The sequence below is a fragment of the Heloderma suspectum genome, chromosome 7 (assembly GCF_057233095.1).
Source record: "Heloderma suspectum isolate Gila_16-S chromosome 7, 16-S_ref, whole genome shotgun sequence".
Classification (NCBI taxonomy): Eukaryota; Metazoa; Chordata; class Lepidosauria; order Squamata; family Helodermatidae; genus Heloderma; species Heloderma suspectum.
In genome coordinates this window covers 25038082-25064589 of record NC_139464.1, presented here as the reverse complement: position 1 = coordinate 25064589, position 26508 = coordinate 25038082, and the positions used below count along the sequence as shown (strand labels likewise).

The window sequence follows — 26508 nt, the reverse complement described above, 5'->3', positions numbered from 1 at the left end:
GGAAGCCAGATTCCAGCTGAACATCAGGAAAAACTTCCTGACTGTTAAGGCAATACAACAATGGACCCAATGACCTAGGGAGGTGGTGGGCTCTCCCACACTGGAGGCATACAAGATGAAGCTGGATAGCCACTTGTCAGGGATGCTTTGACTTAGATTCCTGCATTGAGCAGGGGATTGGGCTCAATGGCCTTATAGGCCCCTTTCAACCCTACTATTCTATGATTCTAATTCATTTCTATATAGTTACCTTCCTTAGGGCTGGACCATACCTCTTCCTCCCTTCGTTTATCCCCATATGTAGACCTCTTCTTTTGCCTTATAGCTGTTGGAGGGTAAGAAGGGGTTTGCAAGAGGGAGGTGCAGTAGCTGTATAATCCTGTCTTCATGCATTGGAGCAATAACCTAGGTAAAGTGCTAGGAGTCCGTCAGGATTCCTTTTGCCCCCACTGAACCTCAAATGTAGGGATGTCAGAGAATTTCGTCACGAATCTCGGGGAGGCCGAATGCCAGCGCATTCGGCCCCCCGAAATTGGTAGCGAAACGGTCTGCCACACACACCCCGCCACCCCCCGGGACGGGACTTACCTTGGGCGAATCTTCCTGGCGGCGGCTCCGGCAGTGGTTCGGTGGCGGCGGCCACCACCGCCATTTCCAGTAAAAAACAAAGAAACAAACAAAAAAAGTGATAGGCTACGTAAAGATTTACGTAGCCTATCACGGCTAGATTTTAAAAAATACCGTGATAGGCTACGTAAATGTTTACGTAACCTATCACGGCTAATTTAAAAGGAAAAAAAAACCGCGCGTACACAAATGGCGACGCCCATGGGCGCCGCCATTTGCGTTCCTTATTTTGACACGTCTTAGTCTACGTAAACATTTACGTAGACTAAGACGGCGAAAATAAGGGGAACGCAAATAGCGTAGACGCTACGCTATTTGCGTTCCCCTTATTTTCGCCGTAGTCTACGTGAATGTTTATGTAGACTAAGACGTGTCAAAATAAGGAACGCAAATGGCGGCGCCCATGGGCGCCGCCATTTGCGTACACTTTTTTTTTTCTTTTAAATCATCCGTGATAGGCTACCGCCATTTGCGGACCCGGCCGGCCAGGATTTGGGGGCGGGGAGGGATGGAGCGCCTCCCCCCCGGGCAGAATTTGGGGGGGGAGGGACGGAGCGCCTCCCCCCCGGCCAGAATTTCGGGGGGAGGGACGAAGTGCCTCCCCCCCACTTCGAATCAATTTCGTTAAAAGGTAAGTCACTTTCGTACATCCCTACTCAAACACCAAATCAAACACAGACAAGAGGCTTCAATCTACGGCTTTTAATCCATTTCTTCAAAGGGTCATACAGATGCCCATTTCTTCAAAGGGTCATACAGATGCAAATTCTCAGTGACTCTCAGTCTACAAGGAAATGCCTTCAGGGGGTTCAAAAGTTAGCTACGAAAGTTGCCCACGGTTTGAAAGGAAAGCAGCCTCACTAGACTAACTTAAGCGGGGGGGGGGGCGAGGTCTCTCTCGTGAGGTCTCCAGGCACAGCTGTTCACGCAAGGCCAATTGGGTAGACCGTCTAAGTTCTGCCCGGCCTTCTCCCTCTTTGCTCTGCTTCTGCGTCTGGCATCTGTTAATTCAGATTCCCCAAACCCCGCCTCTCCCTGTTTGCTGTCTCTCACCTGGGCGGGGGGAGAGGGACCCTCCTCCTGCAGCTGGACCTTTGAAACCTGAGGAACCTGCCTAACCATGTCTGGACTAGCCTGGGAACATACCTCCCACATGTCTGGTGGTTCTTCTTCAGAATCTGAACTACTCTCCCACTCCCTGTGCTCAGAAACACTCCTGACAGAGTCCTACTTCTGCAGCTGTAGAGGTCACTGAACCAAGATGAGGATAGAACTGAGCAATTGCTCATCCCTACAGCTCCCACTGGGCTATACAAACTAAGGGATCACATTCCTGGCCCCCACAGCAAAGTAAATGACTTGCCTCTTTTTCTCTCCCCTTAGCCCCCACCCCACCCCTGGAGGGGGTATGAAGCTAAATGAGGCCTTAATAGGAGGCTCACCTGTGGCAGGAGCTTCCCCAGGCAAGTTCAGCTTTGTTGTTGTTTATTCATTCATTTGCTTCCAACTCTTCGTGATTTCACGGACCAGCCCAGGCCAGAGCTTCCTGTCGGCTGTCGCCACCCCCAGCTCCCCCAAGTTCGAGTCCGTCACCTCCAGAATGTCATCCATCCATCTTGCCCTTGGTCAGCCCCTCTTCCTTTTGCCTTCCACTTTCCCTAGCATCAGCATCTTCTCCAGGGTATCCTGTCTTCTCATTATGTGGCCGAAGTACTTCAGTTTTGCTTTTAATATCATTCTCTCAAGTGAGCAGTCTGGCTTTATTTCCTGGAGTATGGACTGGTTTGATCTTCTTGCAGTCCAAAGCACTCTCAGAATTTTCCTCCAGCACCACAGTTCAAAAGCATCTGTCTTCCTTCGCTCAGCCTTCCTTATGGTCTAGCTCTCGCAGCCATAGGTTACTATGGGGAATACCATTGCTAAGTTCAGCTTTACCAAGGGACGAACTAAGCATGTGCCTGGAGCCTCAAATATGTAGGATTCTCAGAATTTCTGAAGGAAAGAATAGGCCCTGTGCAAAATCTCAGCTAAGGCAATAAAAATGAGTATTTATAATATTACAATAGTGGAGAAAACCTTGCTGATGAGAGCGTTTTTCAACCCCCAACTTCAGAGTGGATCAGATAATCCAAGCCTAATTAGAAAGTTAAATCCTGACCAGATCAATGTGATTACTCTTCTAAATTGCCCTTCTGTAAGGGAAGGGGCAATTTTTGTCAACTGCCTCCTCCATCTGCAGACTCCTGCATCATATCTGTTCCATTCTTGGAATGTTAGGATCCAAGTTTATATCGTTAATAAAATTGGGACAATGAATAGATATGGGATGGCTTTCAGTTAGGAATGAACCTGCACTGTGTGCTCAAGGATTATACACTCCTTTGACCCTACTCAGAGGCCAGCTCCATCAGGCTTCTCCCTCCCTCAGTTGTCACCAGGCAGCTGCCATTCCATATGGTTGCAGTGCAGGGAGAGATGGGAAACAGGACCACTCCATTGGCTTTGCTGAGAGACCAGTTCCATTTGGGTCTTCCTCATCCTCAACTGTTTCCATCACAATTGGTTGTATGAGAACTTTGTACCTCTACAAACTGATGCCTGAGTTTGCTTTTCCCCCCTCTTCCCCCCACCCCTTGTGTCATGTCTTAGATTATAAGCTTGTGGTCAGGAACTCTCTTGTTTGTTACTGATCTCATGAAAGCTGCTCTGGTAGCATTTTCGGCTGAAGAGTGGGGTTAGAATGCAATAGATAGGTCATCTGCAGGACAAATCTCAGAAGGAAGCAGGAATGAATCACTCAGCAGCACTTTCAAATAGCACTCCTACTCATAAGTAAGCATGAGCACAATTTCTACTCACAAGTAAGTAGGGCAAACCACTGCATATCTACATGATTATTCAGAAGGAAGCAGAAGAAGCCTTCTTCCTATGGCCCTTATGGCTTTGTTGTTTCAGGCCATGAATCCTGATGATGCTCTGAGATGTAGCTTGGGTTGTTCTGGTTAGAATCAAATCTTGAGCAGGGATCAGGTTGGGTCAGGTTTCTCAGCAATCAAGGCAGAAAGAGCTCAGTATCACAGAAAGCTCCCAAGTAGTGCTGGGGCTGGAAGCCAGACAGGATTGTCTGTATGTTGCTGCAAAAAGATCAGAGCAAGACTGAGGCTTAAATAGGAAGCCACTGGCCTCTAAGATGGTTAGCTCTGCCTCTACTGAGGTTTTGAAAGGGCGTGGTCTGTTTTAGCAGCCTCAGACTGCCGCAACATGGAAGTGGTTGTGGCATGCCAGCGTCTCTGAGGACAGTAATGGAGCTTCCTCTGGACACAGGGAAGCCATTCCTTGGGGCTCCTCTGGAGAACTGGATTCTGGAAAGATAGAAGCCTCATGATGCCCTTCTATGGCTGAGTCTTCTACTGATTCCAATGTCTCTTCTGAGGATGAGGGGTCAGAATCTTATAAGGATGATGGTTCAGGGTGCTGGTCCATGACGTTGACCCCTAGGGGAAAGCTCTTATCTCCAATCAGCAGCTGTGCTTTCCGTTGCTGAGCACTGAGAAAGGGAGCTGCTGATCAGAGATAAGAGCTTTTTCCTCCATGGCAGAGGTTGCAGGGCCCTGGGAAGAAGCTGCCAGGCCAGACTGGGAACCCCCATGGGCCTTGTGAGGCCCACGCACCTGAGGTTCGCCTGCCCTCAAACAAGCCCTCCCATGGTATGTTGAGAAATAACATGACAAAAAAATTGAATTCACACTTCATTCTAATAAATGGTTGTTTCTGACAAATAAATGGTAGTGGACTAGCCCTGCATTCTTTTGGTACTACTTTCCTGTGTGCTGCAACTGAATGAACCCTTTGGTGTTTGAGCTGGGTCAGTGTCCATACAGAGACTAGTCAGTTTCCTGCAAGGACCCTCCCAACGTGGCCTACAGTAGCTGAAGGTCAGGTCAGTTGCAGTTACTTTACCCTTCCCTTCCCTTTTGGAAGAGTTCCTGTCTCTCATGTATACACCAGTCAGTCTGGTCTATTCAAAGGGAAAAACAGCAAGTCAGTCTGGATTTCCATCTTTACCTGTTGAAGCATAAACTGAAGCAAGAGGATTTACCCTGTCTTCAAACCGGTGAACATTTATTCACGCTAACTTCAGCACAGCTGCTCCACATATTTCTATGTTCAGATGGCTCAAATCTGAACATGGATTGAGACACAATAAATAATTGGTCCCTCTAATTTTCTATTTTGGGAGCTTTGTGGGCCTTGCTTGGCTTTACCACACTACAGGTTTTGCTTTCTTTTGCAATAAAATATTGTTAAAATATGTAACCCTTTTTGTAAGTTGTGAAACTTAGTGTTTTGTTCCTAATAATTAAATAAATGAATAAAATAATATAGAAGAAACCATCTTGCTGGGAGTTTGGACCAACAGGAATCCAGCATTTTATGGATTTTTACAGTGGTTTCACTAAGTGTTCTGCAGTTGTTCAACTCCAGAAAGATACATAAGACTTGTGAAACAAAATATCAATAGGGAAGTATCCTATTACAGGTTTCAGTCCTGTGGCTTGTTATATCTGCCCTTTCAGTGCTCCTCAATCTTGACCTCTGACTCTGCCAGCAAACGTGTTGAAGCTAAACAACCAGAGGAGGAGGAGGAAGTACCATGTTGACCTTGCAACCTTCTGGTTTCTGGAAATGAAAGCTATTCTAGGCTACAAAGACAGAGATAGTTGGGCTTTTGTTTACTGAAAAGATTTGTAAATATTGCTGGCTGTAAACTGTTTATAGTTTTTTCCCCCAAAGTATCTGCAATGTGCTTGGGTTTTATAGGACTTTTGCTTCCATATTGGCTTGTTCCAGAACTTGTTTGTTATGCAGTAAATCAAAAATAAGTTTGTCTTCTTGTCATCATATGTTTTACAAACATTAAAAGTATTGAGATTTTTGGATAGCTGCTTTACGAATGGTTGGGAATGGAATTCAGTCGGTCCATTTCTTCTTTTTTAAAGGCAGTCTATAGCCTCTCTAAATATCTTTCCCCTTGAATTGAAATTGAATTGATTTATATATCAGGTTTTTGTGTTATATCCACAACTGTGTAGAATGTCTTGTAAGCTGTTGACTTTGATATATATGGCTGCTTCCTATTTTTACATGTCAAGTGTGCACATTTAGCATGCCAGACACTTGCCATGACAGTCCCCGTGCTGATATCTGCTAGTCCAAACAGATCATAGATGTTATATTCTAAAATAACAACTGTGATACAAAACTGCGATGGCATTGAGTACCACTCTTATGGTACTTTCCCACCACCTTCCTGATTTATGGAAGCAGAAGTAAAGAAGTGAACTATTCTCTGGACAAGCTCTAAGAAGCTTTCTCCTCATCCTATCCATTTTAAAATAAGCTTGAATACCTGTCCTTTGCACTGAAGAGCAATAACTTATGTAGGAATCATTATCCTAACTAGGAAGCCTCTGGTTGATTGTTTTCCTTCTTTTTTCCTTCTTCTTTTGCTCAAAGCATGTTCTCCTCTTGAGAACAGAAATTCACTAGCGAGTACAGAATTTCCGTTTAAGTCTTCTGCCTCTTACTCAGTGAGTTTGAGTGTCTTCAGTGCACTCATCACCTACAATCTTTGCTCTGTTTAGACATCAGCTGCCTTCCTTGTCTTCATAGAGGTGGTCTTGAGTGTTGCCGTTACTTGGGTTGAGTTAGAATTGAAGGTTGCAGAAGGAGAATGCTTTAACCACTGGCATGTTCACACAAACTGCAAACAAAACACACTAATTTGGGGGTCTTGGCTTTGAAAAATGTAGAGCTGGTTTGGACTATAATTTCATAGCCTTCATGTCAAATGAGCCATGAAATAAACTGGCAAAACCTGTAGTGTCCCAAATGCAGTGCACTCTGTAATTCTCAGCCCACAAAATCCCAGTGAAGGATACAGATTACACAGAGTTGGGATTAATCGGAACGGCAAACAAAACGTAATAATTAAGTCTTTCATTGACTACAAAGGGTCAATTACATAATTGTCAGTGTGGCACCAAAGAAGGCTTGTTTGCTTTACAAAGGGAAATCAACACCATGGTGTCAAGAATAATTGAAGAAGAAAATCCTGCAGGTGAAGCTCAAAACCAGCAGTACTTAATGAGGAGCTGGAGGTCATCTGCTGAAAGATTAAATGTTGTCTGTTATTGAGTTACAGAGTATATTTGGTTTGCAATTGTCCAAAAATGAAGGAGCCTGGAGTCTGTAGATATTGTTAATCAAGTAGCTCTGCATTTATGGCACAAACCACTTCAAGAAACCTCACTCTTCAGTGGTCTAGACCACTGTAGCTTACAGCTCCTTTGCAACATGGAGTGTATGAGTAATATTTCCTCAGTGTGGGAAACTGAGATGTATAGTCAACATGCTTCCAAAGCAGTTCAGGCTGTCGCAGTCTCTTCAGATTATGTTTTGTTTGCTTTTTACCTTTGGGGGAGAAGTCATAGGCAAGAGAATCACTCATGTAAACAGTTGTAGCTCCATTACTTGAATCTGGCCTAGTATTCTTGTTTATAGAGATGTAATAACACATCTGAAACGTAATGCAAAAACTCCATAGTTTGGAGGGGTCTCTTATATATTCTATTCCATCTAAGCAAGAGTATTAATTCCCATAGTTTATTTCAAAAATGAGATATGTAGATAGTACATGTTTTTTTTAAAGGCTGTTAACTATTCCTCATTTCTCCTAGTAGACAGAAAGTAGTGTTTTAAGCAAGGGTCAAAATTCATAGGAGAAACCTGTTGTCAGACCTGCTTTTCCAATTTTGAGGCAATGGGTGTCTATATGAAAAGGTGCACTTTTCTAGTTCAATCTATGTTTCCATGATTCACTACTCTTGTTTTTTTCTTGCATTCTGGATGATGTTAAGCATTTATTTATACCCCAGTGCACTATGTTATGGCATTGGTAGACTGAAATCAGCATAATGCTCAACATTGTGCATCTGGGGACTTGTAATAAAATTGTTTCACTTTCCAGTTCATATCATGCAAAAAGATATTGCAGGGTTTGACAAGAGTATGGAAGGTGGTTTGACATGATAGCCTTTAAAATATCCCAAGAATATCGATATTGTGAGAACAGAATGCCCTTTGCTGTGGTGTGAAGCACTGAAAACCTCCTGATTAACATGTAGCAGGTTCAACAAAAGTGTTGTGGATTTTGGTAAAGCTGCTAGAAATCTTGGAACAATATTTGAAATTTGACCTGTAGTATTTAACCAGAATTCCACTACTGATTGATTTTGGCAGCGACCCTTATTTTAAATGGGTTTCTGAGATTTCCTGTGTTAATATATTAAATATCAATCAGGTGGTCAACTACATTAATAAATGCCCAGGATTATTCTAGCATCATGCCGTTCCTTCATGTCCTTTCTGCTAGTTATATAGTTTTTGGAAAGAGCTGCACTTGAAGCCAAAAATGTTATATTTCAACCCAACCTCTCTCACAGTGTTTTGAGGATAAAAAGGGATGGGGGAGACCATATGCACACACACACACCCCAAGCTTCTTGGAGGAAACATGGTGGTGGTAGGGTGTTAGCAGTTCTCGAGGAAGGGGAACATCAAAAACGCCTTGATCCATTGTCTCCATCAGAATGGTAACAGTCAGTGAGTGTTAAGATAGCTTTTACTGATGAGGACTGTCCTAGTTACATTCAGCAGCAGTCCCTTTAAAAGTTAAAACACAAAAGGGATTAGTTCTCCATAAACAATAACAGAACAGTTTCTGATTCAAGAAATGGATCTTCTCCCTTTCTCCAGTGCCCAACAATTGAGCCACTAGGTCACTCAGTCCGTCCTGCCATGCTAGGGTTAATGACAGGAGGTTGGAAAGCCTCTCTTTCCCCAAGAGAGCAGTGTGGGGAGTTGCCCTTCCCTTCCCAGCAGGTATACCTTTTCCTTCTCTTTCCAAAGTTCCCTCCTCCTGCACCAACCTCCCTCCTTGCTCTCCTGTCTTCCTTTTATCCTTCCCAATTCTCTCCCTCCCCCTGCCGCTGCAGCCCCACTTCAGGTGATGCTCATTTTGGCTGATGGGGCCAGCTGCAGGGGTGCAACAGCTGGTGACGCCTTCTGTTTGAACCGTCGCCATCCATGCCTGCTCTGTCCTTGACCATAGGGTACAGGAGCCTCGCATGTGCAGAGAAAACCAGCAATGCCATGAGTAACTCCTCGGGCATGTGGTAAGAGGCAGCGAGCCCCACTGATCCCTCACATAGGGGAATGTAAAAAATAAGATGTAAGGAAGAAATAATAATGTTATAGAAATAATAATAGAATAATAGTAATGTTGTTTATTTGGATTCAGTTCTTTGGCCCAAAGGGAACCTAAAAAAATGAACAAGTGATTAGAATATAACCTGATTTTAAAAAATCACAATAAAATCTAATAAATTAAGAAAATCCCTTAGTCAAGTCAGCAGTATAAAACAGCAGGACCATGAGATCATACATCAATTGTTAGAAAAAGCAGAGTGAGAAAGAACCATCTTTAGCATTCCATGAAAAGAAAAACGGGTTGTCTGTATTCCCTCACAGCTCATATGAATCTTGTGAAGAAGGTTAGGTTTATTCATGGTACCTCAGGAGACATCATGGCTAAGCAGAGATTTGAACCTACATTTCCCACAAACTCTACCAAACCAAAGAAGTATTCACTACACTGGCCCAATGAGCATGTCCGTTATTTTGTCTGTTTTCACAGCTTTAATTCAACTTAAGTACCTAAATCATCTATAGCCATTTATATGAATAGGTTGCCCACGTTTGTACTAAAGTTTTTAGGAACAGTGTTGATCCTGATGCCTGATCTTTTACTCTGCTGGATTTTGAAAATAAAGGCTTCATCCTGCTCAAGAAAACAAAATAGGGCGGAGTGATTCATTGTGGCATGTAGCTCTTAGTTTTGCTTTGAAGCTGACAGGGTGTATCACCACTAAGCTTTTATTTTAGCCATTCTTTAAATTCTAGCTTTCTCTTTTGGGGGGGGAAATTGTGTGGGCAACAGGGGGCATACAAAACCAGGGTGGTATTCTGGTAGTTCACAGATAAAAATGTGGGAAATAGATACTGATCTGCAAAGATAACTATATAGCTGGCTGGTTGGTAAAAACCATCCAGATGAAACACTGTATGTCTGTAGACCCCTCTACATGCTCAATGGCAACATGTGGCTCTTGGTTTTCCATGTACCACATCTGTGGGGATTTTTGGAAAAGGTTTCCAGTGAGCATCAGGTGATGAGATTAGTATAGATGCCTGCACAAGCAATATGATTTGGCAGTTTGAATTATGTAACAGAAGTACCAGTTTAAGATTTCTGACATAGCCTAAAGCAGGGGCAAACTGGCCCACATGCAGTGCCACATGCATGCGTGCACGCGCTCTCTCTCATTTGTGCACACACGCACATACACACACACACACACAGATAGGGAGCTTTAGACCTTTTCTCCCTGCACCTTCCCCTCATGGTCCTGAGCCAGATTGCTGTTTCCCCATTGCTGTTAGCTATGAGGAAACTGTCTCTGCATCGGGATCGCTGAGAGGGGACGAGGTTAAAGCCTCCCCACACCAGTGATCCAGATTGCTGTTTCTGTGTTTCTATTAGCTATCTGTTTCCTGCCCCTCAGCTAATGGCTGATCAGCTAGATGGCTGGAAAAAGTGGCTAGAGTACCTCGGGGGCTATGCAGACCACACAGAGAACAGCGCAGTTGCCCATATGTGACTTAAAGTATCAGTTGTTCTGTCCAGCAGCATGTATATGCAGGAAGAAAAGGCAAAGGAAATTTGGAGGGAAACATTCCAGAAGTTTAGGAATACTTCATTTTCCTCTCACACTCTCTTGTGAGTAAATTTCCTGAATTTGGGCATCAGAACAATTGGTAGGGAACAAGACCAATTTTACTCTGAGGTTTTATTCATGTTCTGAGAAAGCAGAATACGAATACATCCCTGGAATCTGATTACAGGCCTTGGTTACAGCTGGGTGGAATTGGCAAACTGGAGTCAGGTTGATGACTCTGTTAGTAGCAACATTACTTCCCCCCCCAACCCCCCAAAAACCTGATGTGGTTGCCTGCTTGTTGGCAAGAAGCTTCTGCCCATTCTTAATTTCTCTTTTTGCTTAATTCAGTCCTTGAATTTAAGATTTTCCTTATAGCCCATCTACTGTGCTCCACTGAACTCCTAAACTCATCCTGGGAGTGTTAAAATAACTGGTTCTTTTTGTAAAATGTGCACAGGAATTGTATACATCATGATGACAATAATGCAAAGTTTGTTTCAAATAATAGATTGCTTCTCTTTCTTTTGCACAATATAAAACTTCATAACAAGGATTTATGTACGTATTTATTACTTTGTTTTATTTTACAATTTTATATCCCACCTTCCTCATAAAATAAACCTAGATAGCTAACAATATATCTATTAAAATCAACAATACGATAATCATATAATCTATACAAAAATACACAAGTAAAAAACGAGGATGAAAAATGCAAAGGAGCACAACCATAAAACAGCAAAAGCCACATAGCACACAGAAAAGGAGAACAAACCCCAGATAAAACTCAGGTTGGTGCAAAGTTGACTCAGAACAACTAGAATTTAGCCTGGTGCCTGAATCCATATAGTATTTGAGCCTGATCCTCATGGATGTCCACCAGACCTCATTTGATGGAGACACCTGGGAGCAAGGCCCCTAATGTCGAGCAGAGCACGCAGGATGACAGAAATAAGAAAAGGCCACCTTCGATCCCAAGCAGTTGGGTTCTATCTTTGTTTGTTAAAACACACTCTCTAATAACATTTTTAAAGCTCTTCTCCCCACCCCCACCCCTTCGGTGGTCGCATAAATGCTATGTGTTGGTCACCTTCTATTCAGAATAAGTGGATTGATCAAAGCAAGCAGTTGGGTATAGAGGGTTAAAGAGTGTCCATCTGTTCTGGATTTGCTGTTGCTTGAGGAGGCAGAAAAGCCAGGAATTAGTGAGTGGTATAGCCTTTTCCCTCACCATTAGCGGCTGACAAAAATGCTGATGAGGTGATAATGAACTAAAAAGTCTGCCCCTTTGGCTGGGTGGGAAGGGAACCCAGATGGTGGGCAGGTCTCACTCTCAACCTTGCCAAGAATCCCCCATTTTTAATAGACTATCTAAAGCAAAAGTTAACAGGTATACTTTCCTGGATGCATGTCAGAAATGTAACTTACCACCAACAGGTACTTGAGCAAATGCATGGACTGTGTGTGTGTGTCTTCACGGTGTTATGTGCTGTGTGGGCATCCAGCTGAAGTTACCAGACAGCCTAATCAAGCAAAGGCAACAAGGGAAGTGAGCTCAGCATGTGTAACTGTGAAAGACAGATGCAAAAAGTTACTTCAGATACCGAATAAATGTTGCAGAACATACTAATTCTGTCTAAAGTTATCTGAATTTCTGGAAGTATTTGCCAACAGTTCTTAATATTTCCATGCAATTGTATTTGCTCTACTTCCACTGCTACTAAAAGTTTTAAAATTTATTTCAGCCAACAGCATACCAGGTGATCTGTGAAAAAAATGATGTTGCTTGTGTGCTTCCTCAAAGCTGTTCGGCACTTTTCCCATCGTGTAATTTTCTGCACTTTCAAATCCTGGTACTTTAAATATCTTTTAAGAGGTACTCTTTGTGTGTACACTTACGTTTGTATCCTCTCCATCCTTCAAGGAGCTCAAGGTGACTTATAAGAGATTATTCCATTTTATCTTTGTAACAACCTGAGGAAAAATAGATTAGACTAAGAAATGGAGGTTTGCTAAAGGCCACCCAGTGAGTTTAATGGCTGAAAGGGGATTTGAACCTGGGTTTTCCAAGCCCAGCAACTGGCCATTGCACCACACACACCATGCCGCATGCCTCTGAATGCCAGATGCTTGTAAGCTTTCTGGAGGCACCTAGTTGGCCACTGTTGGAAGAGTACTAGGCTAGATGGACCCATGATAAAATCTAGCAGAGGCTCTTACGTTCTTATCAAACCTTTTGTCAGTACTCTTTCACTGTTACATCTCCAGATAATAGCTCTGGTTGCTGAGATATGCAGCATGCTTTGATCTCCAGTATAAAATAATTTGGTGCCCTGGCAGTTTATTGCAGCCATGAAATAATTATTGCCTGCATTTTATTATGGTTCCTGAACAGCATAACTTCCTTTTCCCCATCTCATGCCATTTTCTCTTTACAATGTTAATATGCCACTTTGCCCTCCTGTTACTGCACATTTTGGGATTATGTTATGTTCACAGGTGTATGATACAGTAAAAATCTATCCTCGCTTTTATTTGCATGGTTGTCAGTATTGCTTTCGTCATACAGTATCATAACTGCCTGGCTCTGGCCAAAGAGGAGGTTTTATTGATGTCCCTCTGATGTTGACAGTGAAGCCACATGGGAGACTCCTGGGCATTATGTGCATTTCTTTGGAGATGGTAAAAGGGGATTCACAAATCGTAATAAATGGGAACATAGACCTGTCATCTGAAGAAGGCAGCTTTCATCTTCCGATTAAGTCTTAAACATAACGTGGGCTTTGACCAAAAAGAATTGTCTGTATCCAGCACACATTTTTCTCTCCATTTCAGTGCAAGGTAGATACATAGTAAGTCTGTGAGGCCTGATTTGGGAAAGTACATATTTAAGAAGAATTAAGGAAAAACAGATGACTCTTAATTAAAAGTATTTGTCAGCACTCCAAGATTTTATTTCAAAGAATATTGCCAAGCTTTCAGAGCCCCTTCATATTTAGCTTCCCGTGACATATTTCAAGGAAACCAAAGTGTGCTGTTTTTAAACATGATTATAGGTTGGAGAATGCCAAGTAATTATCTGCCCAGAAATTGCTTTTCTTTCTTTTCTATTTTTTTTTTTGTAACTGTGCGTGAGAGGAAAGTTTGGTCAGAGTTGCCGGTATAATTAACCATTTCAGTCTGGCCAAGTTTCTATTTAATAAACATTAGATTTCATCTTAAGTTGATTGCCTGTAGAAGGTACAGGACTGTATGTGAGGGCATGCTTTGTGTGTGTGTGTGTGTGTGTGTGTGTGTGTGTGTACGTGCATACGCATGTGTAGTTTATACTTTCATGGTGGCATCTTGGAGTTTATTAAAACTGATGTTGTTATGACAAGTTTCTTAGTATCACACTTCATTGTGAGTTGGCCCAGAGCTATGATTACTTGTATATGAAATTTTATTTAATAATTTATTTGGATTTGTAACTTGCCCCAATTCTTTAGGTTTAGTGGGAAACGTCATGCTAAAAGATCCAATAGGCAGCTGTGCTACTACACAAAAGGCAACTAAAACATCACAAAAAGGCCAATATAATCCTGTACTTAGTCTCAACCATTATAAATTTGCTATAATTGGGGGGGGGGATTACAGGGCTCCCAGAAAATACCTAGATCAAAACTTTAGGAGGGGCCTCTAGGGAAGAATGTTTCTTTCCCCTTGTTACTTCACACATCTAGAGGTCATTGTGAAATGGCCATTCCTAGCAGATTATAAAGGATTATCCAGATACTTTTTTACCCCAAGGATTTTACATGAGGGCATATCAGGAAACAGGCCTCTGGGTAGTGTACTCCTCTAGCTACACTCCTAAAAATTTGATATTTGATCAGCCACTCTTAATTTCTCTCTTTTTCCTCGTTGCCAAGATCTTGCTGTTGAAATCCTGTGTGTCTGTACTATGGATGCTCTATTGAAATTCCTTTTGTTAGGTGGAAAGACTGTGATGTCCCCCAGTTTCTCATCATCTGTCATTTTTTTCTGCATTTGTTTTGCACATTTGCAGTAAAGACTCTCTAGTTTTGCAGCACTCAATCAATCCTGTTCATCAGTAACAAACTGTTTGTTCTCCCACCAATCTAGTTGAGTCGGTGGGAAATAAAAACGCTGTTATGTCAATTGGAGTATTCCCAAAGACCTCCAACAGGGATTAGGATGTCTCTGAAGTAAGCTCTCTCTGATGATGTATACCCAGAATCCTGTCTCAGAAAAAATAGTATTCAGATGTTTAAAATGCAGTCAGTAAGACATGCAAATGAGAAGACCAAGTAACTGTTGCATTTGCATAACCATCTGTCACCATCCTGAGCAGTGCTGGATGATTGGCGAGTTTGCAGGCAATGGCACAAGGAGGGAACCATTCTTCTATTACCGGTTGCACATCCAGCACACATAGTGGTGTTTAACAATTGCTGAGGCTGTTTATGCAAATTAAATTAACTTAGTTTTCTAAAATGTTACAATTAAGATTTTGGGCATTCTGCATGCATTAATAGAACCTTCTTGCCACATGCTATGTAAATATCCTTTCATATGTTATTGTTGTTCAGTCGTGTCCGACTCTTCGTGACCCCATGGACCATAGCACGCCAGGCCTTCCTGTCCTCTGCTCTCTCCTGGAGTGTGCTCAAGTTCATATTCATTGCATCGGTGATGCTATCTAGCCATCTCATCCTCTGCCGTCCTACCTAAATGTTATTAAATAGCATTTATTTATCATAATTATATACAGCTCTTCCTCCAAGGAGTTCAGGATGGCATGTCTGGGACTGCCATTTACCCAACAAACCACTTTACTGAACTGGTTGTTGTAGCCCTTCAGGTGTCTGACAATGGGACTATGTGGAGAATTGTATTCATTTTGATTCTTAGTAGTAGGTAAGTATCTAGTCAATAGAGTCTGTTTTTTTAAAAGTTTACCAGGAATAGTCAGAGAGAATCATGTTATAAATTGAGGTTAATTCAGAATTTCAATCTGTGTCGTATTGTAAGACCTTGTTCACAGCTTGCATGTTTTTTATTCACATTCCTTGGCATGCATGACTCTCTGGTTTCTCAGGAAGTTCTGATATTCCCTTATATTAGTGTAAATTGAACTCTTATCTGGTCAGATATTTACATCATTTTAAGGGGCTAATAGTATTTGTTTTGTACCAAACTGTAGGCTACCATCATCGTCTATTTTGTATTTATATTTACATAATGCAGATGCACACATGTTATAGGGAATGCTCCAAATTTGGTGAATGTTGACATTCTTATGTAAATGCTGACAGTCCGAAGTGAATTTTGTGTATCTCTGTACTTTTCAGATACGTAGAAGTGAATGGTGACAGTCATATTTAGATAATTAAGGGTGTAATCCTATGCATGTTTAGACAGAAAAAAGTCTCACATAGCTGGCTGGGGAATGCTGGGAGTTATAGGACCTTTTTCTGTCTAAACCTGCATAGGATCATGCCACTCTACAAATGTGGTGTATTGGTAAGAATGTAAGACCAGGAGTGGGGAGAACCAGGTTCAGACATTCCCATTCAGACATGAAGCTTGTGGGGTGACCTGACTCTAGTCACGATCTCTCAGCCTAACCTGCCTTACAGTGTTGTTGTGATGATAACATGCAGAAGGGGAGAACCATGTACACTGTCTTGAGCTCCTTGGAGGAGAGGCAGGATATAAATGTAATAAATAAAAGTGTCAATGTGCACCAATGTATGCATATTTTTGGATGTTCACGAAATCTTTCTGCCAGCGTTCACTGTAATGAATATATTGTGGGTAGCATTGCTGATGAAGACTGGAAAGAGAAGTCCAATAGCTTCATTGCTGTGTTTTCATAATGTAATTGGTATTAAACCGCGTGGTACATAGTATGTCAGACAGAAAAACAAAAATTAATATTAAATTTTAATCTGATGTTGTCAATAAAAATATTAGTGTTCACATTGAGTTGGATCCAAACTGTCCTGCTTAGAGTTAGACCCATTTTAATCAGTGGGATTTATATTAGTCATGACTAACTTATGCCATTGATTTCAGTGGGTCTACTGCATGGTTAAATTTGGATCCAACCAATTATATTCAAATGTTGCTTGTGTTGGTTTTTATGGAGTATTTTGAAGATGGCCAGATTGGGTTTTGGTAACTGATGGTGCTGAAGAGATTTTAAAAAGATAGTATTGTTGCTCTGGCAATAGATACCAGAATGTTGTACAGAAAAAATAAAATGAGAGGGAAATTGAATATGTAGGCTGTTGAAAAATAGTTTTATTTCACTTGGAATATGCACTGAATTGAGTAAGAGAAATAGAAGCTAGTTGATTTGGGACATCAGGTTGCAAAAATTGTTTCTTGCATAAATGCAATTGAATGTATGACAGATAAGAAGAGGAGTCTTCTTCTTTCATTTTAGATGAAAATATAAGAGGTCAGATTGTGTACTAACAACAGTAAGTAGAGTTTCACTTGCAAAACAAGACTTTCCTACCTCCCCTTCTTCCTGCAGTCCCCTGAGGGAGCCCCAAAGCCACTCTTGGGAGCTGGGAGACTTTGGATGTGGCATAGGGGCTGTAGCTGGAGAGAGAAATTGGCAGAAATTAGGGGAATTAGCTTCTGCTCATCAGCTAGCCCTTTGGGTCCAACCCAATGAAATGAAGAGGACAAATTAAACTTGTGTAATAGGAAGGAGTTCTCTATGGAAAGTACAAAAAACATGAAGAATGTCACATCTATCTTCTTTACCTGAAATAAGATGTTTCAAGAACTGAAAGTGATATAGAGTCTTTTCTTTAAACATGTGAGGAGGCTAATATAACTATTCCATTTTATTGTAGGAATAGTATTTTATCATCATAATTCTATGGTTTCGATTGTTGGCAACCACCCAGAGAGCTTTGGCTATTGGGCGGTATACAAATGTAATAAAAAATAAGTAAACAAATAGGGAATGCAGATTTATTAAATTACTATTTTTGAAGGATTGGGGTTCTTTCTACATCCATTGTCAGCCATTCTACTTCTCCACAGCTGCTTTATATTTCCTTTCCAACAGAAGTTAAATTTAACAAATTGATGTTATAGCTCCAAAAGCTGTTATGAAGAGAGATGGGGCAGATCGTTTGCATTCTGAACTTATGCGAACTCATCTATTTTGCAATTCCTGAACCAGTATGTGAAACAAAATGCTGTTATACTTTGACATGGACATCACCGGATGGTCAATATCGAAATCAGATTGATTATGTCCTTTGCAGCCAAAGATGGAGAAGCTCTATACAGTCAGTAAAAACAAGACCCGGAGCTGACTGTGGCTCAGATCATGAGCTTCTTGTTGCAAAATTTCAGCTTAAATGGAAGAACGTAGGGAAAACCACTAAACCATTCAGGTATGACCTAAATCATATCCCTTATGAATATACAGTGGAGGTGAGGAATAGATTTAAGGGATTAGACCTGATAGACAGAGTGCCTGAGGAACTATGGACGGAGGTCCGTAACATTGTTCAGGAGGCAGCAACTCAATCCATCCCAAAGAAAAAGAAATGCAAGAAAGCCAAGTGGCTGTCTGATGAGGCTTTACAAGTAGCTGAGGAAAGAAGGGAAGCGAAAAGCAAGGGAGAAAGGGGAAGATATATCCAACTGAATGCAGAGTTCCAGAGAATAGCAAGGAGAGACAAGAAGGCCTTCTTAAATGAACAATGCAAAGAAATCGAGGAAAACAACAGAATGGGAAAGACTAGAGATCTCTTCAAGAAAACCGGAGATCTCAAGGGAACGTTTTGTGCAAAGACGGGCATGATAAAGGACAAAGAAGGCAGGGACCTAACAGTAGCAGATGAGATTAAGAAGAGGTGGCAAGAATACACAGAAGAACTATACAGGAAAGATCTGAATGTCCCTGATAGCCATGATAGTGCGGTCACTGAACTTGAGCCAGACACCCTAGAGAGTGAGGTCAAGTGGGCCTTAGGAAGCATTAGTAACAACAAAGCTAGTGGTGATGACAGTATTCCAGCTGAGCTATTTAATATCCTAGAAGATGATGCTGTTAAAGTGCTGCACTCAGTATGCCAACAAATTTGGAACACTCAGCAATGGCCACAAGACTGGAAAAGGTCAGTTTACATTCCAATTCCAAAGAAGGGCAATGCCAAAAACTGTTCAAACTACCGCACAATCGCACTCATTTCACATGCCAGCAAGGTGATGCTCAAAATCCTACAAGCTAGGCTTCAGCAGTATGCGAACCGAGAACTACCGGAAGTACAAGCTGGGTTTCAAAGAGGCAGAGGAGCTAGAGATCAAATCGCCAACATTCCCTGGATCATGGAGAAAGCAAGAGAATTCCAGAAAAACGTCTATTTCTGCTTCATTGACTACACTAAAGCCTTGGATTGTTTGGATCACAACAAACTGTGGCAAATTCTGAAAGAGATGGGAGTACCAGACCACCTTACCTGTCTCCTGAGAAACCTGTACGAGGGTCAAGAAGCAACAGTAAGAACCAGACATGGAACAACTGATTGGTTCAAAATTGGGAAAGGAGTACGACAAGGCTGCATATTGTCACCCTGCTTATTTAACTTATATGCAGAGTACATCATGAGAAATGCCGGGTTGGATGAATCAGAGGTCGGAATTAAGATTGCCGGGAGAATTATCAACAACCTCCAATATGCAGACGATACCACCCTAATGGCAGAAAGCGAAGAGGATCTCAAGAGCCTCTTATTGAGGGTGAAAGAGGAGAGTGCAAAAGCTGGTTTGAAACGCAACATTAAAAAAACAAAGATCATGGCATCTGGCCCCATCACTTCCTGGCATATAGAAGGGGAAGAAATGGAAGCTGTGACAGATTTTATTTTCTTGGGCTCCAAGATCACCACAGACATTGACTGTAGCCATGAAATTAAGAGACGCTTGCTCCTTGGGAGGAAAGCTATGGCAAACCTAGACAGCGTAGTAAGAAGCAGAAACATCACCTTGCCGACAAAGGTCCGTCTAATCAAAGCTATGGTTTTCCCAGTAGTAACGTATGGCTGTGAGAGCTGGACTATAAGGAAGGCTGAGCACCGAAGAATTGATGCTTTCGAACTGTGGTGCTGGAGAAGACTGTTACCAGTCCCCTGGACTGCAAGGAGGTCAAATCAGTCAATCCTAAAGGAAATCAACCCTGAGTGCTCATTGGAAGGACAGATACTGAAGCTGAAGCTCCAATATTTTGGCCACCTAATGCGAAGAGAAAACTCTCTGGAAAAGACCCTGATGCTGGGAAAGACTGAAGGCCAAAGGAGAAGGGGACGGCAGAGGATGAGATGGCTAGATAGCATCACGGATGCAATGAATATGAACTTGAGCACGCTCTGGGAGAGAGCGCAGGACAGGAAGGCCTGGCATGCTATGGTCCATGGGGTCATGAAGAGTCAGACACGACTGAACGACAACAACAATTCACACTACATTTCAGGTGCAGTTATCCAAATAAAAACTGTGTATATTAGGGAGGTGTGTGCACAAAGATGCGCACAAAGATGCATATAATGGTGAAAATAATGTAGGAAACACATTTAATTAGGATAAATTACTTGTAAAATTGTGTATATTAGGAAAAATTGTGTGTAAAAATGCATATATTCAGAGAAATGCAGATACTTTAAAAAAAACTGATGTGGAAACAAGACAAAAGAAACCCAAGGTTTGCAAAATAAGAAACTGACACATTTGAAACTGACAGATTTGAAACTGTGAGTTGAAACTGACAGATTTGTCCATCACCATCACTAATTTGAATCTATTATATTTGCCGTCTAAAACTACTTAGCTTTTTTATAATAGTAAATGACAAAGATGTGTGTCTTTTTAAAAAAATGTCACTACAATTTGGGCTAAAAAAAAGTTTCAAGATAACCAAAGGATATTGAATTTATCTGTTTCATTCTTTTCTGTTATTATAGGAATCTAAGTTTTCCCTGTTATGATGGGAATCTCATACTCCACTATAAACTTTTTCTGCCTTATTATTTTATTTTGAATGCCTTTCCATTCCTGTTGAAAAATGCTATGTTTGTTAAGTAATTATGATTGTTAGCAATGATTTGAGACCTGGGATGATAATACTTGAAAAGTAACCCCCTTATTTGATAAGGCAACAGGGAAAGCTTACCAAAGTTTCCAGATGATTCCCTTGTTTTCTTGTGCAAATGGCTTTCATTCTAGAAGAGCTGTGAAAATAGCTTAGGAATTCCAAGGGGAGGTAAGGGTAAAACCTGAGATGTAGATATCTAAATACCAAGTAGCTGCCAGAACTTGTAAAAATTTCAACCTCTCCCTTTTACTATCTTGTAGCTGAAACAATGTTAAATATCAACGAATGCATGGTGATCACCCCTCCCACCCTGTTAGCTGCTACTGTTTGTGGAACAGTATATATTACTTATTAGTAATATATTTAAAATGAAGCCGGAGTCAGGCTTGAGTATCCTTCAGATTCCCCTACATAACTGATGGTAAGTTATGTAAAATAAATACAAGAATGGCTACATTAGGCAATGGGTTTAGTATTTTCTTATTGTAAATGTTAAAAATAAAGTATTAGGAGCAGCTCATACCTTGCTTCAGCTAGTGCTTCCTGCATTCAGACTTCAGTGAAGAATCAACAGTTCTCAGGCCCAAATTTGACTGAGAAGACAGGAGACTCAGTGAAAGGGTGGCTTGACTGCCAGCGCCTTGCACTATAGGTACCAGGCCAGCTGTATCACCTTTCTGCTTAGGTTAGCCCTAGTACAGGCTTAGGACTAATCCTTAAATTTAAATTGGAAACTAACACTTTTGAGATCCTTGAAAAATATTTTTAAACAGGTTATTTTCAGGTTAAAAGTACATTGGCTTCCTCATCATGGGGCATTACATATCTTATATTGCAGCAGAAGTAACCCATGGCTTCTTTCTCTCTCAAGTTCAAAGAAGTAGCTATTTTATAAGATAATTAATCCAGATTAACATGAATATTTATACAATTTGGTATTCATACAGAAGGGTTGACTTGGGCAGTTGAGATGATTATTCCCAAGCCATCTCTCCCTTTTTGCAGAATCAAATTAGCTCCTTGGTACCCCTTGGAGCATAGAAGGGGAAGAAATGGAAGCAGTGACAGATTTTACTTTCTTGGGCTCCAAGATCACCACAGACGGTGACTGTAGCCATGAAATTAAAAGACGCTTGCTCCTTGGGAGGAAAGCTATGGCAAACCTAGACAGCATAGTAAGAAGCAGAGACATCACCTTACCGACAAAGGTCCGTCTAATCAAAGCTATGGTTTTCCCAGTAGTAATGTATGGCTGTGAGAGCTGGACTATAAGGAAGGCTGAGCACCGAAGAATTGATGCTTTCGAACTGTGGTGCTGGAGAAGACTGTTACGAGTCCCCTGGACTGCAAGGAGGTCAAATCAGTCAATCCTAAAGGAAATCAACCCTGAGTGCTCATTGGAAGGACAGATACTGAAGCTGAAGCTCAAATATTTTGGCCACCTAATGCGAAGAGAAAACTCTTTGGAAAAGATCCTGATGCTGGGAAAGACTGAAGGCCAAAGGAGAAGGGGACGGCAGAGGATGAGATGGCTAGATAGCATCACCGATGCAATGAATATGAACTTGAGCACGCTCCGGGAGAGAGTGCAGGATAGGAAGGCCTGGCATGCGATGGTCCATGGGGTCACGAAGAGTCGGACACGACTGAACAACAACAAAACACCTTGGAGCTAAAGACAACATTGGCTGGAACACAAGCGTAGAGAGAGTAATACTGAATCTGACAGAACATGTCTTAGAGCTCATTATCAAGCCTACTCTGTGGCAGTGAGGGTGGCAAAGAAGGATTTCTTTTCCACTCCATTGCATCTACACATTGTTGTCCAGCAGAGCTGTTTTGAGTGGAGAAGAGGTTGTTACAAGCAGACCCTGAAAAGGAATTGGTGACATCCTTGATGGTTTGCTGTGATAAAATTTTAAGACACTTTGAAGGTAAAATTGCCCATGTCCAGCATGACTTGGACTCCACTGTTATTGCACTTCCGTTAATGGAGGTATCCAGATCATCATCTGGTCCAGCTGTATTGAGTGAGTTTTAGTTGTTGAGGTATGAGGATGCAGACAAGGTGCATTAACAGGTTCGACTGATCATTTGTATGCTTGCCCCTTGCTCATCTTGGCTTGTCACATCTAATAAGGAGGGGGTGGCTGGTTGGGTCCATGAGATTATAAATTCCTCCATGAGAGAGGGAGTGGTACCAGAGTCTTTGGAAGAGGCACTAATCAGGCCACTCCTGACAAAACCTAACCTGGACTCAGAAGTGGAGGACAACTATAGGTCATTTGGTAACATCCTCTTCTTGGGTAAGGTGCTTGTGTGAGTGGTTGCTCATCAAGGCTAGGCATTTTGGGGAGAAGCTGATTTTCCTGATCCACTTCAGTCCAGCTTTAGGCCAGGTTTGGGGACTGAAACTACCTTGGTCGCTCTGTGGGATGACCTTTGGAGAGAGAGAGAGAGAGAGAGATGGGGGGGCAGGGAAGGGACAGCCTTGTTGGTTCTCTTAGACCTCTCAGTGGCTTTCAGTAACATCGACCATGGTATCCTTCTAAACTGGCTGTCTGGGTTGGGAGTTGGGGGCAGTTTTACAGTGGCTCCATTCCTACTTGGATGGCCATTTCCAGAAGGTGGTGCCAGGGGATTATTCCTTTTCCATGGCAATAAATTAATGTCACAAAGTTCCAGAGTGCTCAATTTTATCTTCCATACTAATTAACATCTACAGGAAACCACTGGGGAGGTTATCCAGGGATGAGGTGATATCAGTATGCAGGTGGCACTCAGCTTTACATCTCCTTTTCATTCATCCCTTTTTGTCTGTGGGTCTCGCTCCCAAGGAAGGCTAGGTTTGCTCCCTCTCTGCTATCCTGCCATAGGCAGGCAAAGAAGGCCTTTGGCCTGTAAGTGGATCTGTGGGTTGGGTGCAATTTTTATTCTGTAACGGTCATGTTTTAATTGTATTTTAATGTACTGTTTTATTTGCTTTAACCAGTTTTAATTGTATCTGTACTTGAGTGCCGTTGAGTGCCATTTTTGGGTAGAAAGGCAGGGTACAAATCAAATAAATAATCTAGGTGAGGCAGCAGATGTCCTGAATCAGTGCCTGAGCAGAGTAAGGGACTGGATGAGGGTCAGCAAACTGAAACTCAGTCCAGACAAGACAGATGTACTGTTGGCATGTGGTATATCTGCACAGTTGAGTGGTGTTCAGCTTTTTCTGAGGGGGTTGCATGCCCCCTGAAGGATCAGGTGCACAGTTTGGGGATGTCAGTTCATTGTCACTTCAGGCAAAGGTGGCCTTGGTTAGGTTGATGCACTAGCTATCTGGACAGAGATAGCCTAGTGACAGTTATCCATGCATTGGTAATCTCCCGGTGAGATTACTGCAATGCGTTGTATGTAGGGCTGCCTTTGAGGAAAGCTCAGAATCTTCAGTGAGTTCAAAACAGAGCTGCTATGCCACTAACTGGGACTGGACCATAAGATCATGTGATGCCAGTGTTTTGTCAGGTGCACCGGCTTCCAGTCCATTTCTGAGTCAATTTACAGTGTTGGTGTTGATCTTTACAACCCTAAACAGCTTGGGACAAGAGTATATAAAAGAACATATCCTCCCATATGTACCTGCTCAGACTCTTAGGTCATTGGAAGCCCTCCTCTTGGTGCCCCTACTGTAGGAAGTTAGGTGGGAAGGTACATGAGAAAGGGCCGTCTCATTTGTGGTGCCCTATTTATGGAATGCCCTCCCAAATGAGGTTTGCCTGGCACTTACATTGTTATCTTTTTTGCCCCAGACCTTCCTTTTCTCCCAGGCATTTTAGAGTTTAGTTTTTGCTGTCTTTACATATTTATATTTATTCCTATGCTTTGTTGTTTTGTATTTTATTCTGTTCTTTTAGCTTTTGTAGTTTTATACTGTATTATTTTATTCAGTTAGATCTTGTGCTCTGCCCAGAAAACATCTGTTATTAGGTGAGTATACAGTAAATAAATAAAGGTTAGAAATCATAGTGCCAGACTGTCTTGATCTGATAAGTTTTCTGTGGAGAAGGAGTTGCAAAACCACATGTTGAGTTCCATAACACCTGAAAATCATAGTTGCTATATTTAAAGTCCTCTTGTAGGTTCGTATTAAACATAGTTGTCAGGTGGGAAAATGTGGATAAAATCTAATATAGACCTATTAAAAAGTTTAATTAGTTACTCCACTTATATTTGTAATGTACATGATGAATCTTCAGGAAACTTCAGTGGTTATAAAATGGTATGTGTAGGTGAAATCATATTTGATTTATGGCTTGTGAAGGTTTTTCTCAAGTCAAAAGGTAGCATATGTTGTGGCCTGTGAGATTATGGGACAGAGAACACTATCGTAAATGGAAATAAGCAGTACCTTATTCAAAATTCTATTTTCTGATGCAGTAGCCATTATGGTTTGGGGTTTTACTGGTGATCCCTTTTCTATCTAAAGTAACTTGCTCTTCCTTTTCTAGGTTTGTGCCTTACTGAAACATTGTCCAATATTAAAACTGCAGAGGTGCCTTTAACACTCGCCAAGTTTAGGCTGTCTATGTTTGCTGTCTTTGTGTCTTGTTTGATACTACTGTTTTTTTTATGATATTGTGGTTTTAATAATGTAGGCCACCTTGAGTAATACAGATGCATTAAAAAGGTGGGTGGAAATTATATATATATATATATATATATATATATATATATAACAAAAATAAAGATCTACAGTATAATGAATATTTTTTAAATGTAGGTGGGAGTACTAAGGAAGTACAGTTCTGATCATTATGATATTTGGAAATTAGTTAATAAGTCAACTCAACATGGTCTAAAGAAATAAATTTCTCATGAAAATTCATTGAAGCTGATATTTTCACTTTTGGGAGCAAAACTGGTGAGATGTTCTTAGGCGCTTACAGGGATGGGGACAGTTTCCTGGGTCTGCAGACTCTGGCCTCATCCATCACTCAGAGAACCAAGGACCACTAGGAGACTGCACCCCCCTGCCTCCCAGGCAAGTGGGAGAGCAACATAGCCCCATACATTAGCCAGAGAGGGAGCAGCTGCAGGGAGCTTGTTTTTCCCTTCCCTACCAGAAACAACACCTATAAGAACTGAAACTAAGAACTGGTGCCTGAGTTTTGCTTTTTTCCTCCTCCCTCCCAATCTCTTCTCCTTTTCTGTCATGTCTTTTAGATTGTAAGCCTGAGGACACAGACTGTCGCATTATCAGTCTTTGTAAGCTGCTCTGGGAGCCTTTTTTGGCTGAAGAGAGGGATAAAATACTATAAATAAATACCTCTGGCCCATAGGGCCTCCCCATGTGGCCTGCAGCCTCCCCTCTCACAGGCTTTTAGAAATCCTCCATTGGATAAGGGCCCTTTCTTAAAGCTGTTATCATTCTCAGTTGCATGTTACATGTTCAGATGTCAAAAGGTACTGGGGAACATTGTGGGACAAACTGGGCCTGTACAAGATGGATGGGCTCCACTTAAACCAAAATGGAACCATTGCTGGTGCTAAACATAGAGTGGCAGCGCAGCTTTTAAACTAAACCCTGGGGGAAAGCCAACAGGAGCTAGGAAGCATCTGGTTTGAATTAAATCAGCCCAAGGGGATGAAGATGAAGATGTTTTTGATTACCCAAATGAAGAAGGGGAGGAAATAGGCCATGAGTATGTGGTAGAACATGATAGCGAATCAAAGAGGCCTAAGTGCCATAGCCAAAGATGCACATGCCAGAGACATCTGGGGAGGGACACTGTGTATAGATGTTTCTCTGCAAATGCTATAAATTTCTGAGCCAGAATGGTAAAAGTTGGAGTGCTTGGTTTTAAACGAGAACCTAGATATAGTGGGCATTACAGAAACCTGGAATGGAGAGAACCAGTGGGATACAGT

The 26508-nt window shown here is 41.7% G+C and overlaps 1 protein-coding gene across 10 annotated transcripts in view; it reads left to right on the top strand.

Moving 5' to 3' along the window:
* The window catches only part of ERC1 (ELKS/RAB6-interacting/CAST family member 1), a 274951-nt gene that overhangs the window by 157886 nt on the left and 90557 nt on the right, over window positions 1-26508 (top strand). Inside the window, exons 17-18 of one of the 10 annotated variants that reach the window (XR_014784243.1) lie at window positions 20856-21016; window positions 21835-22505. The exons of 8 other annotated variants lie outside the window; for them this stretch is intronic. Coding sequence is in view for 1 of the 2 variants with exons in the window: in XM_084809329.1 (XP_084665455.1) it covers window positions 20856-20859 (4 nt within the window). In the remaining variant the exon portion in view is untranslated. Of the gene's footprint in view, window positions 1-20855; window positions 22509-26508 lie in introns of those variants that run through there. One more of the 10 variants, XM_084809329.1, reaches the window with a different exon arrangement.